Source organism: Sinohyriopsis cumingii, chromosome 14 (genome assembly GCF_028554795.1).
Source record: "Sinohyriopsis cumingii isolate HCF-2022 chromosome 14, ASM2855479v2, whole genome shotgun sequence".
NCBI classification, from domain to species: Eukaryota; Metazoa; Mollusca; class Bivalvia; order Unionida; family Unionidae; genus Sinohyriopsis; species Sinohyriopsis cumingii.
The window spans coordinates 92,517,517-92,536,663 of record NC_142974.1 but is presented as its reverse complement, the minus strand read 5'-3'; the positions used below and the strand labels follow the sequence as shown (position 1 = coordinate 92,536,663).

The 19,147-nt window shown below is 35.3% G+C and overlaps 1 protein-coding gene across 1 annotated transcript; it reads right to left on the bottom strand.

Annotated features, from left to right (window-relative positions):
* Positions 1-1,718: 1,718 nt before the first annotated feature.
* Positions 1,719-18,896, bottom strand: LOC149784400 (uncharacterized). Its single transcript, XM_089932453.1, has 5 exons — positions 18,742-18,896; positions 8,459-8,489; positions 4,960-5,094; positions 4,303-4,545; positions 1,719-3,506 (listed from the first exon to the last, which is right to left on the bottom strand). The coding sequence occupies exons 1-5, from the start codon at positions 18,742-18,744 to the stop codon at positions 3,001-3,003; spliced, it is 918 nt and encodes a 305-aa protein (XP_089788579.1). The 5' UTR covers positions 18,745-18,896; the 3' UTR covers positions 1,719-3,000.
* Positions 18,897-19,147: the final 251 nt, after the last annotated feature.

The following is a 19,147-nucleotide window of genomic DNA, read 5'->3' as shown; positions in this document are numbered from 1 at the left end:
TGTGATGGGGTCAGACCTTTGTATGCATACTGTGATGGAGTCAGACCTTTGTATGCATACTGTGATGGAGTCAGACCTTTGTATGCATACTGTGATGGAGTCAGACATTTGTATGCATACTGTGTGATGGGGCCAGACATTTGTATGCATACTGTGTGATGGGGCCAGACATTTGTATACATACTGCGCACATTTATTCAGAATGCAGAATTAAAAGAAAATACACAGCAATAAATAAAAATATCTGCAATCATCTAGATTCATGGGCATACTAAAGGGTGGTGGAGATTTGAAATTTGCATCGAGTCTGACATTCGGATATTTTCTTGTACGGTCGATTTTTACACTTCATTTGATCACCAATGTGCATGGAAGTATATCACCAATACTGAAAATAGTTGTGTCCCTTGAACTGCGTCCTAGACGACTACTACTTCAAGTTTGGTGTGGTATCCAGAGGAAAATTATGTTCGAATTTCAGTCTCGGTCAGTGAACCACACAAATTAACAAGAAAGAGGTGATAAGTTGTGAGAAAACGTAACCAATGATCACCCAAACGAAGCTATATAATTGCAATGAATCCTGAAGTCAAGACGAACTCGTATATATGTTACGTACCCCGTTTGTCTTTCTGTGTACAACGCTTAACCAGACAAGTTAGAAACCCTTGGTGGCTTCCATTCTTTTTTCCTTTTTTGTGCATTTATCTTCAAGCTTTCTACTCAACTAGCTCGTCCCGATTTTTTATATTTATTTCCATTTCTTTCTTCTTATTTTATTCGCGTCCTAGGACAAGCAATTAACCAAGTCATATATAAACACCCATAATTTTGTCTTTCAGTGTCACGCTTACAAAAACTAGAGATCGCGGGTTCGAAATATCCCACTCTATTCTTACTTTTTCAATTTTATGTTGAGAATTTCTTTTAAACTCGCGCATCCCAAATACTTTTTTTTAATACTTAAACTTTCATATTGAAACTTTCTTTTACGATTCCCGTCAACCAAACAAGAGGTCGCTGGTTCGAAACTCGAGTCATTTATTTTTTTTATTATTTATTTTATTATTTTTTTGGTTACTTTTTATTTTTATGTTGAAACTGTTTTATACTCGCGCACTCCAATTTTCTATTAGTTTTTTAAACATTTTTATTTTTATATTCAAACTATCTTTAATGACTTCCATGTGCCAAACAAGAGGTCACGAATTCGAACATTCATTTTAATCATTAATTATTACTGGTTGTCACCAAAAACATTTCAACGTCTATTAGCATTCACTGAATGAATGTTCAGAGCAATATTCGAAGAATGTTTGCCCTGGTCTCAGATCGCCCATCCCAACCACCCACCTCCATCCAAGGAATAATCTCAAATTAGTATGAATTGTCTCTAAAGGAAAAGTTTTACAGAAGCTACTGAGAGAGAAATATTGAAATAACTTTCAAGATTGCAATGTTCTATTCCAAATTGATCTAAAGCACTCATGTCGATCATCTCATGTGGTGTAATGTAAACTCCGACTATGACAGTCTGAGAGACAAAGCAAAATTAATTTTATATTTATATCTGAATTTCGTTATTACCGAAGACAAATGTATAAAGCACAAGGGCTTTAGTTTCGTAATATCGGATATTTCGTTATATCCAATATCCTTTAAACGGAGTTTGCAATGAAGCAATAGAAACATAGGTCTTAAACGAAAGGAAGAACATAAAATGTTCATAGAAATTTAATACAAATAAATGCAAATAAATTTTAATGCATATACAGATATGTATCTCTCTTTACATCTATATTAATGAAGCAAAACTATTTGCCTTACTTTGAGTTGGGTTGTGTCCCAAATGCAGCACATCTAAATACATTAATGAAATTGACGTTTGTGCAAAATAATTTCCTAGATGAAATGAGAGCAATAAAAAGCAGAGACGCTTCTTTTTTCCTTTGTATTTTTCGGGATTATATAGACTCAAGCCATATATATTAACTGAAAAATACCTTTAAAAATCCGTGAGAAAATGTTTTATTGTGTGTAAGATCCCGAATACCAGCCATAAGGCAATTTGGTATAGTGATTATAGAAAAAATGAGACAAATCTCTTGAATTAATCTGGAAACGTAAAACGAAAAAAAAAATATCATAACTGTGCTTGCTTTTAGAGATAAGCACAGATGGCGCTGCAATCTACTACGACGATGATAGCACTGTTTTCTGTCTGGTTACTGTTCATTCCTCTGCTGGATTGATTTCTCGAACCCTCTGCATCCGCAAGCACGGTGTCACATTTGCAGCACAAAAAAGATCAGTAAACAATTTTAAGACATATATAATAAATAGATTTGTCATTTTTCTAAATTATATTTAGGGAATAAAAGCTGCAGTATCACAGACTCAAACATATCATATGTATTATACGTACATGATAATTTTTATCACGAGTATGTGTGTTTAAATGCGAATGATAATACATTACACTGTCTTGCAAAAGTTGTTGGCTGCAGTTTTCTGTACGTGCAAAATTTGTATATACAAGAAAACTCGACTCACATACTTCACCGCTACAAGTTGTTGCTATTTCAGGTATGGTCATAACGACCTCTTTAAAATGTGCTAATAATAATAAGTGTGTTACAATATCCTCTACTAAACTGGTTCACTCCCTTAGAGAATATATTCAATGGTTTCGTTCCTTTTTTTTTCTTTTTTTTTTTATTCTTTTATTTGGGCGTGGGGGGGGGGAGATCTCAATAGACGGTTCTTTAATAGTATCATTCATCACAGTGAATCTGTATCAACAATGAACCTAGAGGTAGAGGTTGATATATGTCGGTAGCCAATACGTTATTCTTGTTTTCTACAAAATTTGATCAAGATTCGTGTAGAAAGAGTGAAGTAGAGAGACTAAATGACAGAAGTTAATCCTAAGAATACTGAATGAGCCACATAGCAAAGTATGGGTCGCAACGTTTCCTTTGACCACCTTAATATTGGTTCTTATGTTTCCTTCTCCTCTTCTTCGGGATCATCCGCTGACTCGTCTTTCTTCGCTTTCTTCGCCGCCTTCTTTGCTCTTTTTGCCTCTCTCTTCGCCTCCCTCGCCTCCCTCTTCGCCTCCTTCTTCGCCTTCTTTGTGGCCTTGTACTCTTCGGACGTCTTTTCTGCTTGAGAAGTCTCCTCCTCCTCCTCCTCCTCCTCCTCATCATCATCATCATCAGACAACTCTTCCTGAGACGATTCATCACTGTGAGATGACTCCTTCCCGTGTTTCGACTTCTCTTTGTTTGGTGATTCCCGTGGCTTTTTCTCCGCCTCATCCATAGATTCTCGTTTATCTTTAGGATTTTCATCTTCTTCACCTGATTCCTCCTCTTTAACACGTCGATCAATTTGAGCTTCTGTGTCACTTGTTTCGTCTACGTTTTCACCATCATCCCCACTGATGCTTTCCTTTCTCTTTCCAGAATCCCATTCGTGGCCTTTCAGAAGGAAAATTGTGAGTTCTGAAGAACAAGACAAATATTGCAATTTCTTTAATTTAGCTATAATATTAAAATTTCTGCATCAATTGGAATTTGTACCTTCCCATACTTCATTGTGAACCTGCAGGGGAAGAACGTTTTCGAGTTCAGAAAACAATTTGGCTAACAAAAAACTGCCCCATTACAAAATCTCCTTTGGAAGTGTATTGGAATAATCATTCTTTATTGCATTAATCTAAAAAAATATATTCCCTATTTCGAAGCAATTTTGATGGCTAGTATTCCAGGCCCTGAATTTCTACTGTTCCGACTGATCGATATTTCTACTGTTCCGATTGATCGATATTTCTACTGTTCCGATTGATCGATTTTGTCAAGCATTCTTTATTTTCATTGAGATGAATAATTTAACAATTAAAAACTGTGATCAATATTGATTGAATTTCGGTGCTGCATATTTCCCGCAGAAGACTTAAACCTATTCGTAGATTGAAAAGAATGCTTGTTCTGGCAAGGATTAATGTTGAAAAATGAATGCATTGTAACTGCTGATCAATCAGTAGAAACTTTCAAACAATCATGAACTTTTATCCCATTCTGATATCTACGGTAAACAACTTAATACATGTACGTCAAGGAAGAAACAACTGCGCCTATATGCTTTTAGCAGAAGAGGAAAGTATTGAATTTTGGCACAACGAGTATCTCCAGTCTCCATTAGAGGGATATAAATCTGGTCTCTTTATCAGGATAAACTTTTGCAATCGTACACCTTTTAATCCGTTACAAATTATATAACATAAACTTGATTTCTAACCGTCTTTACTGATGCGGCCATCAGCGTTCCAGTCCAGGTCAGAGATGAAGGTGCTCACATTGTCCTGGTCTATGGGATCGCTTCCAAACTTCGTTAGAATGTCACTTAGAAGCTCCATGTCCAAGTATTCATCATCGGAGAATTTGTCCAGTTGTGCACGAAGTTCTTTCCTTCTCTCAGGAAGTAGAACCCAGTTTTCTCGGAGCAATGTCTTAACCTCCTCAAAATCAAGCGAATCGCTTGCTGGAATTGGAATGTACTTAAAATAAACTTTATGAAGACAGATGGATGCAACGGATTTATAAGTTTTATAATTAAAGAGTTAATTGGTCAGTATTACTGATACGAAAATAAGACAATAATGATACGAAAATAATAATATTCATATGAACATTATATCTAATAATTCAAATGTAATTATGTAAATAATACAATCTGTGAACTAAACTTTTCCCGACTTGAGAAATATCAATAATGATTGAATAGCCACCGAGTTGATGTTACTGTTTTTGTTATTGTTGTTGTTAGTGGTGGTGGTGGTAGTGTTTTTGAATATTAGCGTGGCTGAAATACTATAGGTTTAATCAATCGTACTTTTTATTATAACGAAAGACCATGTATTAAAATGCAGGTGATTCGAAAGAAGTTACCACCAACCATCTTTGTCCAGACGGCTGAACTGTTTTTTCGCCTCTTTCTCAGTTCTGTTTAGGTACAGCTGGTAGTTTAGTTTCAAGAACCCTTCTAGAGACAGTTTACCTCCGCTGCTGGCCGTCAGCTTGTTAAAAAACTCTGAAAAGTGTTTCGTGAAACATTAAAACTCAATCGACTGAAGCTGTCGTCATAGCTTCAAATAGCGGCACATTTGCAAGACGCAACGCCACAAACCTATTATTTGCTTAATTTTTAACTTTATTTGACACAGATTGAACAGCAGTGCACATCGATTTGAAAATAAGCACTATAAGGTTCGAACTGAAGAGAAAGACCGCCAAACAGATGGATTAAATATTACAATTGAAGAGAAAGACCGTCAAACAGACGGATTAAATATTACAATTGAAGAGAAAGACCGCCAAACAGACGGATTAAATATTACAATTTCTCCTGAGTTTAATCAGCCAAACAAGCAAAACGTTTAACACGGGGGGGGGGGGGGGAGCTGGGACCCACCGGTGGTTCCGCCCCATAAAGTCCTCATCTACTTGGTAACGCCTCCTAACCACCCAAACGATACAAAAGTTACTTCAGGATTCGCAAACGAGATATTTTCGTAAATATGATACCATAGTTTATAAACCTTAAAAGATATCTTAAACTTCATAAGCTAAAAAGATAAAAATTTGATAGAGTTTGCGATGTATCTAATAAACATATATAAATAGAAGATATCTTACAAAGTTCATAAGGAATCTTGCAAATTTTACCAAAAGTGGCATGCATTAAACATTACAGCTTTAAAGCCTTTATGAGATATTTGAATTACCTCTGCTAATATATTTTATTTAAAAAAATATTTTGTGAATTTTATCTGATATTTCATAAACTATAGTGTGTGTGTGTGTGTGTGTGAGTGTGTGTAAAAGCTATCTTCATTGATATGCAAAATATCTTGTAACAGCTCAGTCACTTTTTCGTTGCGTCTTTAGTGATAGATTGTAAGAGTCCACAATAAAGAACAAATGTCGTATCTGAATGGTTTTTCTTGCATCGCGGTGATATATAGAGCTCGACGGTGTATATATTCTAAGAAGATTCGCAATGAAAACGGATAAAACAGCCAGAGATCGCTTACAATTATGTCCAGGTTTGTTACGCCTGTAAAGTCTAGAAAAATGAGGACCGTTCTTGGAAATAAATATGCGAGTCTATATTCCACCTTGAGAAACATTTTTACAAAATTCAAACTATAAACACGAAGACACATGTTTCTTCTTGCGATGCAATGTTTAATTTGCGTTCCAAATCCCAAATATTAATAAAATGTGTTACAGTTGGCTATAATAAAACGCCCAGCTTGACCGACTGCTGATTTTTATACAATATTTCTCCTTTTAAAATCTCTGAATTGCTTGAGCTTGTCTTCGTTGTAAAGGTGCTAAAAGAAAAGACACGTTCCCAACCACGTTTTAGAGAAATTCAAGTCTGTTTATAATGCGTCTACTCTGTAGAGTGCAGTTCTATGTTCTGAGGGACTCACAGTACAAATTCAACTCCCGTCATAAACATATGTGTACAATATTATGTTAAAATACTCACTAACAAACCTATGTCTCTCAATATAGACTTATTGTTGATTCAAGCTTATGCGTGGTGAAAACCATATGAGCTGCGGCATTTGGTTTTTGTATTATCTGAGCGTGTTTTCGATTCTGCAACTAAGAGTCAGGTGCTAATTTCAGAAATGAATGGTTCTAATGTCAAGTCTGTAAAAAGTCTGAAATTCCGTCTCCAGAACATCACAAGCAGGCAATAAAACGTCAGACTGATATTTTTTTACTTAATTACGTCACAAGCAGACAATAAAACGTCTGACTGATCAGTTGCCTTAATCACATCAGAAGAAGGCAATAAAACTCAGACTTATCAGTTGACTTAATCACATCAGAAGGACGCAATAAAACGCCAGACTGATCAGTTGACTTATTCACATCACAAGCAGACAACAAAACGTCAGACGGATCATTTGACTTTGTCAAAACACAAGCAGAAATCAAAACGTCAGACTGATCAGTTGACTTAATCACATCAGAAGAAGGCAACGAAACATCAGACTGATCAATTGACTTAATCACATCAGAAAAATGCAATAAAACGCCAGACTGATCAGTTGACTTAATCACATCAGAAGATGACAATAAAAGGTCAGACTGATCAATTGAATCACATCAGAAGAAAGCAATAAAATGTCAGACTGATTAGTTGACTTAATCACATCAGAAGGCAATAAAACGTCAGACTAATCAGTTGACTTAATCACATCACAAGCAGACAACAAAACGTCAGACTGATCATTTGACTTTATCACAACACAAGCAGACAACAAAACTTCAGACTGATCATTTGACTTTATCACAACACAAGCAGCAGAACACACTTAAGGACATTGGCGTTGCTTGCCAACGTGTCCCTAATTTCGACAGCATCACACTTTACAAATAAATATGTATTTTAAAGTACCAATCCACTACATTCAATATTTTTTATTTTGGTCCGAAATAGATGAAAGGATTCATTTGTACAATAAATTTGGTCCTATTTTTGTGGAATGATTTGTGTTCCCAATAAACTTGGTCCAATTTAAAGGAGTGGATTAATGTGTACAATAAATTTGATATTTAAAATACCTGTAAATTATTGATGTTTTTGAGGAGGGGGGCTTTTTGTTGGTGTATTCTTTTTATCTTGAATTCCAGTTTGCACCACCAAAGATTCATTACTCTGATATTACTAATAGAGAAATGTGGTACGAAGTAAAAGAGAAGCTTGGTACTTCTTAGTACTAATAGAAAAAAAATCATTAGAAGCACTATATTTTATCTTCACGTTTTGCTAGTCACACCATATTTCGTCCTATATCCATGTACAATTTGCAAAGAGATTATACATTAAAAACAGTTTCAAATCTCTCTGTCTCTGTCTGTCTGTCTGTCTATCTGTCTCTCTCTCAATCTCTCTCTCAAAAATTTCACCATCGGCATCACATTTTGTTAAGGAATGAATATTCAAAACTGTTCTTTCTATATAAAAAAAAACTGGTCACCACTATCTGATCAATGTTCAATAAATCAAAACAAATAGAGGGTCAATCAAATGCTGACTAGTGAAGAAAAACAATGCATTTATTTTTATATTATCTTCTGGTTGACCGCATATCGCCGCAACTTCTGTTACACGGTATTACAGTTTGAATCGTTTAGCACCCCATTGGGGCTCTGTGTTGCAGAATAGGACAAATGGGATCTTCTATATGTCGTAAGAAGATGGTAGAGTGAACAGCTCACGATAGAAATGGTGTAATTTCGAATCCTACCATTTGATCTGTATAGGTCAGCTACTGTGATGTGTCTCCTTGGGCAAGGCTAGCCTTGTCACATAATAACCTACTTGTGTTGGTGTGCTTTGAACAGCAAAACTAAACCAATTATTCACTTACCTCTAAGCTTTTCTTCCGGAACTTCTGTTTCCTGAAAAGACACAAATATAAAATGGATATTGAAAAGAAAAGAAATGAAACCCCAAAACGTCTCTGAGTAACTGTAACTGGAAGTTTTGGTTCTTGGTGTGATTTTCACACTTAACCAGCATCGCATATAGCAGAAAATGTTACTTCATAAAACTAGAGTCTATAATGTTTTGACATGAGGCAGATTGTGGAACATGGGATTCTGTCTTTCCATGCACGTGCTCATATTTGCAGGATCTGTTCTACTGTCACAGAGAACATAAAAAACATTTTCTTTCAATTTATTTTGCAGTATGATGGTCGGAGCTTACACACAGAGATTGTATTCCAACCGTAATAATTAAAATGATGGAATAAGCGAATTTGTAAAATACGCCATAGAACAAAGTAATATTCACCCAGGAAAACGACAATTAAATCGAAATATATCTGGGTCATTTACGGCTTAATATGGCAATAACACCCACCCACCCAACCCACCCACCCCACACACATTAAAATATATCATCTGTAGAAAAAAAACGCTCTGAAAATTAGATGTTTAATTGAGATAATAACGAAATTACATTTATATATTCCTCTCTGATTCATACATGTGTCACCCACTGAATTCAAAACCTGATATATACAGGTTGAGACATTCAAAGAAGAGACGTATAAAAAACAACACGCGTCTCTGTTCAAAGGTGTTAACTGATTTTCTTCAAGTACTTATCGGCAAATCTAAACTGGTAATTACTTCAAGCGCAACTCAAAATATTCAGTTAGGTTGTTCTTATATATTGTAATGTTACTGAGAATTATCAGTACAACGCTATTATTCACTGTAAAAGCGATAGCTCTTTACACATATACCTTTTGAAAAATACAACTTCCTCTGCAGCGGATATGTGCATTTAAACAGTTCGTACAAAACATATGATGGATATTAAAAAAGTTGTGCGACTGAATATAACATTTGCGATTTCAATGCGTACTTTTCTTCAGTTCGAAAATTTCTTAAGACAGGTGACGGTTGAATTTTAATCAGGTTTCGAAACATACTTCGTACGAATGACATGATTAATAAGTGGAAAGACAGAATAATCAATCTTGATATTACAAATGTTTCAAATGTGTAAAGCTATAAACAAAAAAATTAAAAAATCGGCGCAGCTTAAACAGGTTCCCTCGAAACCACTCTTTCCTTCTGTGTGTGTGTGTGTGTGTGTGTGTGTGTTCCTCCACGTTATTTTGTGTCTTTTTTTTATATAAATCCTGAATGTATGAATGAGAAAAAAATTATTCCCTCCAAAGGACTGACTGTCCCACAAACGTTTAATAGGAATCGATGACAAGTCCGCTATTCTGTCCTTTTATTCTTTTTAACTGCTGAGAACTAAAATCACCTATGATATTCTTTATAAATTTCAACAAACCAAAGTTGGTAACAATTATATTTTCTTATGCTTGATTAACAGGTCATATGATAAAACTCTAATTACAGTGCATACTTCTTTATCATGGCTTTTTATCTTTAACCCAATACAATTGATAGAAATCACTAAAAATGCCTAACTTTATCCGCTTGCTTTGCTTAATTAAATCTATATTGTTTTCGGAGGGTGGGGGTGAATGTTCAAATGGCGTTATTTAAAATATTCAGACATTTCCGCAAATTGAGTTCGATAAAATATTCATGAATTATTTTTTGCATTGCCATAAATAAATGTCATGATTCTGACTATCAACATGTTTATTAAACCGCAACTAATTACATTCTGGTTAAAATTCACGTATATCTTATATGTCACTATGTTCATTAACTCACTGTAGTAGATAAATGCACCCAGTGACCTTTGAATTGACAAAAAGATAAATTAGGTCTGGTTTTCAAACTAATTTCAGGGCCTAGAGTTGCCGAGTGGTTTAAAGTACTCACCGTTACGGATCACTACCATCTCACCGCACCTGGGTTTGAGTCTCGGGTTGGGTCAATGTGGATATGTGAGAAGGCTTGCTAGTAGCTTCTCGTGGGTCGGTGATTCTTTCCGGGGTTTACCCGGGTCCTGGCCGCCATAGATAGCCTATCTTATGCTGAAAATGGCGTTAAACCCTACAATAACCACAACAAATTTCAAACGTTGATATGTGGGGGGGGGGGGGCGGGGGCACCATTTTCATTCAGAACCAACTACATAATTCAATATAGCTTTAGTTATATAAAAAACATGTTTTTAATACCATAATCCGAGTATCGAGAACAAAATTTTCAAGTTGTTGGTCAGATGGGCACCATCTTCATTGAGTGCCTGCTACAGATTGCTTTCGTTATTTTTGTGAAAACTCTATGCCAGTTAAACAAGGCTCATAATTACAGGCTAGCTGTCAAGACAGCCATTTTTAGGTTGACTCAGCATAACTGTAATAAAGGAACAACTATATACTTCACGACGGATTTTTTTATATAAAGAAGTAACATAATGAAAAAGCCATTCCTGCATAAGAAGTAGCTGCAACAAGATTTTTCACATTTTGTCGTATCAGCAGTTTTTTTTCTTTTTTTTTTTTTTTTCATGCATGGCCATCTACATACAATTAGACATGTTTCAGTGGAAACCCAATGTCAATATGACAAGAGCTTTAAGGTGATAGAACGTAATAAGATTTTCAAGATGATCGTTACGGTCATTATTCTGGCAATCTGATCAGCACCTTTTCATTTAGGACCAACAAGACATCGTTAAAGTCTTTTAGCGAAAACCCCATAGTTATATGACCATCTGGTCAGGAAAAGTAAGGAAACAAAACTTTAAAGACCGCTATAAATGTTTGCATATTGGAGATCTGATTCAGAACATTTTCATTAGGACCCACAAAATATCATTTAAAAAGAGTATTTTGCTGAAGACCCTGTGTTTTTGCAACTATCTGTTCAGAAGAGGTAACGATAACCGTATGTTTAATGATAGCGGCCATGGCTCCAGATTAGATATACAATCGTAGCATTTTTCGTGTTATCATAAGTCTTTTAGCGAAAAACCATTGCTGATATGGAGAGCCATTTAGGAGAATCAGCAGTTGCAAGATTTTCAAGATGGCTGCTTTTGGCGGCCATACTGGATGTAAAATCAACACGATTTTTATTTAACAACAATTTGACACCACAACAAGTCTTTCAGTGAAGCTCCCATGTCGATATATCCACTCATTCAACAGAAGTATCGATAACATTATCGGGCACCATTTTCGATTATTCCCAATAAGACCTTGAGATAAATGTGAATGATTACCAACAATGTATTTAAATGCCACTAAACAGAAGAATGACAGACCATCATAAAAGAATTACTTCAAAATAGGGATATGGTTACAAATATATATATATATATATATATATATATATATATATATATATATATATATATATATATATATATATATATATATATATATATATGTAATTACATAGTGCTCAATTATAGAATGTAATACTGTATTTCCCAAGTTCTAACATGAACTACTCCAGGCCTGTATATTGTCACCTAGTACACATTATTTACTCGTCCTTCTACTGTTCTTTTTACCGAGACAACTTTACTGTACTCCAATCGTGTTTCTAACAACGCATCGAGGCTAAATTTACAAATGGTCAAAACATTTACATTACTGTCATATATCTTCAATTATAACAGCACAATCTCAAACAGTTATTCTTAGGTACAGATTGGCATGCGTCATAAATAAATGTGTATTTTACTCTGGACGGAATTTTTCTCTCTCACGTGATACTGCATGCAATAAATTCGTGATATAGAACTCCGTTTGTATTATAAGCGTGTCCTTTATCCGCCTTTAAATCATATTAAAACTGTCATGAAAAGATTGCTTTATTGTCAAATACTCGTCGTCGTGGGAGGGAGGTAATTCTAGGGTAAACACTACAGCTGTCTTTGCTTGGGTGATACTCTTGTAATTGACGCTGACGCGCGTAACCATGCATTGCCAAATGGAGACAAAGGCAAAGAAGAAGACGTACAAATCAATCAGGTTGTTGCAATTGTTTTGTTCTACGTAAATAGAGATTGTTGTATCAAAGTGCAATGGCCTCAATCATATGTAAAGCGTTTAAAAATTATACATACCACCAAGCTACTGGAAATTACTTATTTAGAGAATCACTACCAGTACCCACATTTTCGGAAGTTAATCTAAATATAAAGGATGCATTTTCGAGCAAACATTATTAAAACCCCAGTAAGATACTGAAGTTATGTATATTTGCATGCGTTAATTTGGCCCATTTATTTTTTTACCTGGAATAATTAGACACGTGTCCATACTTCAATTTTTTATATAAAAAATTCGTGTCCAGAAAGTTCGATTTGTCCATATATCATGATTGCAACTGTGAGCTTGAATGAATTCAAACAAGCTCTGCAGTAGGTAAAAATGTTTGCACCACTGACAGAAGTCTGCATTCGGTATTGTTGCATCAACAAGCTTGTAAACATTCGCGTTATTCTGACAATAATCAGACTTTACTTTTATTTCTGGTGAGTGACAGTACAAAAGCTTGAACAAAACAGCGTCTACTTTGGGGAAACGACGATACATTGAAAACCCCGTCGTATGGGGAATCAACCCTGTGCTGCATATGCTTGCTTATAAGTCGTGGCCAACTGGAAACTGAATAATCGAACAAAACAAGACAGACTCGAAATCTGCCGGTGCATTATACAAAGGTAGATCAGCGTCTATGTTGTTTGCAGCTGGATTCGAATTATAAGCGAGTATATGTAATACATAAGGAGAGATACCCTATTATATCCGTTGCTTCTTTGGTTGTGAAACTGGTCATCACGGCATATTCGTATCATATGTACCTGGTCATAATTTTTTTGTTGCAGCAGGCAGAACTGACATAATGTTTATACACCCTTCTCGGTCATAAGTTAGCCGTCTAGTTTGGCCACATTACCTCATATAAGCAAAGTAGAAACTGTACACTGTAATTAATTTTAATTAACAGGAGTACCAAGATAGGTGGTTTTCAAGTATTTTTTGCGGACAGCTTGAACATTACTAAAAGTCTCGGCGTACAATTTAATGATTGCTGAGGGCCTCGGTGGACGACATACTGATCTTTCCTATAGGTCGTTCACAGAGCATCGCGAATTTTATCCTATCTGTAACTCGATAAATTTTCAGGTCGCCGGCATGAAATGTAGCTAAAGTTACCTAATTAGTTTTAAATACATCGCGTGAAAAAAATTAGGTACTTTTATTACATTTAATGACGCTGACTTTAAATTTAGCCAATAAGAACCTTAAATGTTCAGTTAAATAAATATGCAAAGATTATACGTAATCGTTGTGAAAAATGTATCGAATTGTACTTCATCCATATTTGTGATTGAAGTATGCACGCTTCTTACATTACACATCCTAAAAATATTTTCATGGGAATATTCTGTTAATGAAATCTGGAAGAAGGTTAATTGTTCTAGCGATTACGTCAACATTTATCTTCTTTTCATTGTCTATAAAATCTCATAGAGCAACTTGCAGTCTTTAACAATGTAATTGCTTTCAGCATTGTTTAGATGCTGTACGACTCAAATTTTGAATGTCATCTCTTTTCATTTCTTCAGTTATGTCGCTTATTACCCTCCTAGGATATTGGCTACATTATAATTGTCAATGTTGCTGAATGTATTTTTCTTCTGTCTCATTTTGTAATCAGCACATGTCTGCATGATTTGCATGCTTTAACAGTGTATGATTTGCAAGCTTTAACTTTGAATGATTTGCATGCTTTAACTTTGTATGATTTGCATGCTTTAACTTTGTATGATTTGCATGCTTTAAATTTGTATGATTTGCATGCTTGACTTTGTATGATTTGCATGCTTTAAATTTGTATGATTTGCATGCTTTAACTTTGTATGATTTGCATGCTTTAAATTTGTATGATTTGCATGCTTTAACTTTGCATGATGCGCATGCTTTAACTCAAATGCGCAATTTGTCTTTTGTTTGGTTGATGTTGTAAATTTTGTTTTATTTTGTTGATTTTGTTTGGGGGGGGGGTGAAAGGTTCTTTTATTTTTCTATTGGAGAAAATCATTATCTTTCAAATAAGGGAAAGTGCTTATGTTCTTTGATACTGCCATGTATGTTCTGTGCTTCTATAACTGCATTTTGGCACATCGTCTTCAGATGGGTAATATTGATATATTTTTTATTATAATGACAATGTTTTCATCTGGTCTCAACTGTTCAAAGGTTCATTAAATCCTCTGCATATCACAAGTACCTACTTTCATTTTTCAAACTCTTTTCAACTTTGTATATATCATCTCGTATAGAACTAAATTTTGTTTGCAAAGCAAGCCCGCTATATTCTCTCCCTTCTGATCTTTCATTTTGTAAATAGCTGGCAAACCTAACATTCCGCACGCCCGATGTAAAGATTTTCACGGTAAAGTTAAGTGTTAGTCTTTGATTTTTAATTTAATAGTTTTAAATGTATCAGTTGTCAAGTAAGCAAATATAGTGACCATGATTTGGTCTGTTTCTTCCTCGCTTGCTTCAACCAGAGTCAAGTTTGTTGATCCATGATGCGTGTTATTGTATTCCTCGGTTAGCTGTCTCACATATCCAACATGGCCCAAGCTGAGTATGAACCCACGCAGTCACGTGAGATATAAGTCGAGTGTCTTAGACCACACAGCTATGTGAGGGCTCTTTACGAGACCTTAAAACTGTTATATAGACCTTGATGAATCAATTTTTTATTTGATAAATTAAATTCATAATTTATTCCTTTTTCATATCGAACTGTTTTAATCATCTCGCTATCAGAGTTGATGTTGCTTATTTCAATGCAACCATCCTTGAATTGATCTGTAAATTTGTATACTTTTTGCACAACTGGAGTAAATATGTTTAAATGTTTAAAATCAATAAATGAACGCTTTAATTATCTTAAATATTATTAATAATACAACTAGATTATATTCAACTTTCTTAAAATGTTTTTATGTTTTTATATACACAAAAGGGATGGTACTTTTTAAACTTCCCTATGGCCAGAACTTTCAGTACGCTCACTACTGTTTTTATAAGGTAAATACAGTAGTTATACAGTCACTCCATACTTTATCCAGCTTAAGTTAGGAGCTGCGAGAAATACCCGTAAGTGGTTTAAAAAAAATCTATGTGTGCGCTCCTGAGTTGCGGATATATCCATCTACAATAATTGCAGGCTTTAAAGATAGGTGAGGTGAGACCCCAAACCACACAACATGCTAATATAGGTGGAGGTTTGAAGGGGATGTGTGTATTTGAAAACACGCTGCTTTATCGGGGTTTGTGGACATTGACTTTCTTCCCAATGTATGTTCAGCGCTTTTCTACGAATTACAAAACGCTTCAACACTTTTTTCGCCCAACGTTTTGGTCAACAAAGACAGCTTCCACTTTTTAAGAGAGCGGGGGGGGGGGGGTGTCAGCTAAAATAGTTAACATTAAAGTCAATAAAAAAATATCTTTATTATTTATTTGCAATTGGAGCTGAACGGAATTAATTTGTAATTTTTACATTTTCTCTACGGCACAGATCCAAAACAAACACGAAAATGCGACTTCTCTAAATGCAAGGTCACCCTGTATATGCGGTACAGCTTATCGATTTATCGTGACCTTGCCGTATATTTTTTACAGGATAAATGTATGTCTATTTGTTAGAAGTTTACATGGAGAAGCATAATGTGGAATTTCGGGGCTGCCGTACTGGTCCATGTAAGCAACATTAGCTGATAACGTATTTACCCATCATTCTTTGTGATTGATCAAAACAAAAAAGAAAAGGTTCCAGTGGGCAAAGCCAAACGAAACAATTTTTTCTCTTTTGGTTTATACTGATGCAAACCAAGAAAAAGTTCAAAACAGACTAACCGGTAAGATTACTGGTAATTGTAATTAAAATATACAATTTTACTTATATAATAGTACCGACCGGAACATTCTCTAGTATTTCTTATAACGACTTGAACAGTCATTCGGAAATAATACAGTAAATGTTGATGACGTGGCGTCTTGCGTAAATCGCACATTATATAACATTCATTATCACAAAGTCTGTAAATTTTACAGATAGCGTGTGCAGTTTAATAGTTTTGATATTACCACACGTTAATATATCACTTTATGTGATTCTGATTGATCCAAACAAGCATATGAACTTGTTCAGTATTCTCTTTAATGATTGGCTGCGAACGTGGGAAAATTTTCGCCAAGGCTCGCAAAAGCTGGACATTATTCAACTAGTTTCATAAATTTAATATGAAATCATTATCCATTTGAGACCTTCTATTTATGCTACTTATCGATTTCAAGAACTAATCTTCATGAAATTATTCCTGAATTTTTTAAGTTAGTGTTTTTTCCGTTTGTTTTATTTTAACAGCACTTTTAAGATATTACTGGTGACATCATGCCGAGGAAATGGGAGCTAAGTTCTTTGCCCAATGAGAGACAACTTAATTCCAAAACTTCTGGTTTAGTGCTATACGGCACAACAACACAAGTAGGTTACTTGGTACCGAAGCAATTGTAGTAAAAGTGCCTTGCCCAAAGACACATCACGGTAACTGACTCAGGTTGGTCCGATGGTGACAACGTACTTGCCCCGTTCTTTTGAGAGGTCGGCACGCTAATTACTGAATCACCGCTGCTCCCTTAGAAAGAAATGGTACCGAATCAGTTTAACTCAGGTTTGACCGATATTAAGCGTACACGTTAGGAATGAAAACTGATACTGCAAATGAGAACTTATGGTGGTGTGTGTGTGTGTCAATGTCAGTGACACATTAATTAAAAGGCAAACCTTTGCGAGAACATTTACATTTGTTTTGGTACGTAAATTATTATTATTATTGTTAGTAGTAGTAGTAGTAGTATCTTCTTTCAGTATCCCGCTAAAAATTCTCAAGACACATTTCCATTACACCTTCTCCAAGCATAACTGTACCGGTATATATGGTCTTTACGACTTATTGTAGTATCTGATTTAAAGATAGCGTTGATTTTCGCGGTGCATGGTTTCCACCCATTGTTCTTGGCCTGGAGTGAGATCAAACCAATTTTGTTCTCAGGATGATTAACACGCGATTACACCAATCACTCCATTTTTTAAATTATATTTGGTTGTACTGGTCATAGACCAGGCGAACGTATGGGATGTTTTATGTACCGTCGTACGTCCGCAAGTTGGCATACGATTTATTTTCGCTACTCCTAGTAAACTACCTGGAAGAGTCCCAGGAAACCTTACACAGACGTTCATCCCGTAGTCGAGGAGGTCTTACAATTAAAACGTTGCTGCTGGAACATCCAACATGGCCGCTACATTGGCCATCCTTACAATCTTGTTATCTCTGCATCCTCTGACTGGAATGGCAGACCGACTTGGGGTTTTCAACAGAATACTTCTCATTATGTCTAGTTGGTCAGAACTTAGAATTATGTAAATATGACCACCGATTTGGCAGCCATCGTAAAAATCTTATTACCGCTACTCAGCCTGTATAGGGAGTCATACTGACATAGGATTTTCATTGAAACACTTTAGTTGGTTCTAAATGAGACGTTTAACATAACCGCCACAGCAGCCACTGTGAAAATCTTGTTCTCGCAACTCCTCCTTATTTTGGTTTTCACTAAGCAACATTTTATGATGTCTAGTGGGTCAGAATATTATTAAAGATTGCTAATTTCAATAGTCCGATTTTAATACGGACATGTAAGCACATTATTATTATTAGTAGTAGTAGTAGATTATTATTATTATTAGTAGTAGTAGTAGTAGTAGCAGTATTAGTAGTATATGAATGAACGATTTCACGTCGTTTTTTAAATTGAAGTGTGATTGTGGTAAGTTGATCTAATAATTATATCGCATATTAACTTAAGAAATATATTGCCATAAAATAGGAAAACTTTGTCTAGAATTTAATTTCGCTCTGAGACCTTATCCTTTTATTAAAATTAGTTTATTTGGTAAGGTTTACAACGTTGTGCTTGATATTTCAAAAACGAATGAACTGTACAAACGTATATATAACCAATATCAAACCATTAAGTACAGTGTAATTCTTATATCTCAAAAGACACTAAACTGCATGCAATCTTTAAGTTTTAATCTCAGTATCAAAATTATAAAACAGAACTCAAGCATGCCATTTTTTATCTAAATACTAAGTACTTACCATCCTGTGTTCGATAGATCTTAGTTGCTAGGCCGACAAATTTGTGACATCCACCCTATTTATCACACGGTAGTACAGATATCATGTCATACTGTTGGTCCCTATATTGTTAGAGCAAAACAAGTCGACGACTTAACTACAGTATTTGTTTATTTGGGTAACGTCCCCACGCCACTGTGCTAAAAGCGGACGACAAGCTACCCATGCAGAACGCCGAGGTACTACAGGTAAACCGAAGTTAGAAAGACCCCCCCCCACACACACACACACAGAGCGGGGCGGTATAAATTCCATTGCTTTCATGACCTGTCAGTGACATTTTCTGAAGAGATTGAAAAGTTTGATTTTCGATCGGTGGCAATTTACTTTAATCATACTTGAATAGATCCAAAACACTCAGGATTCG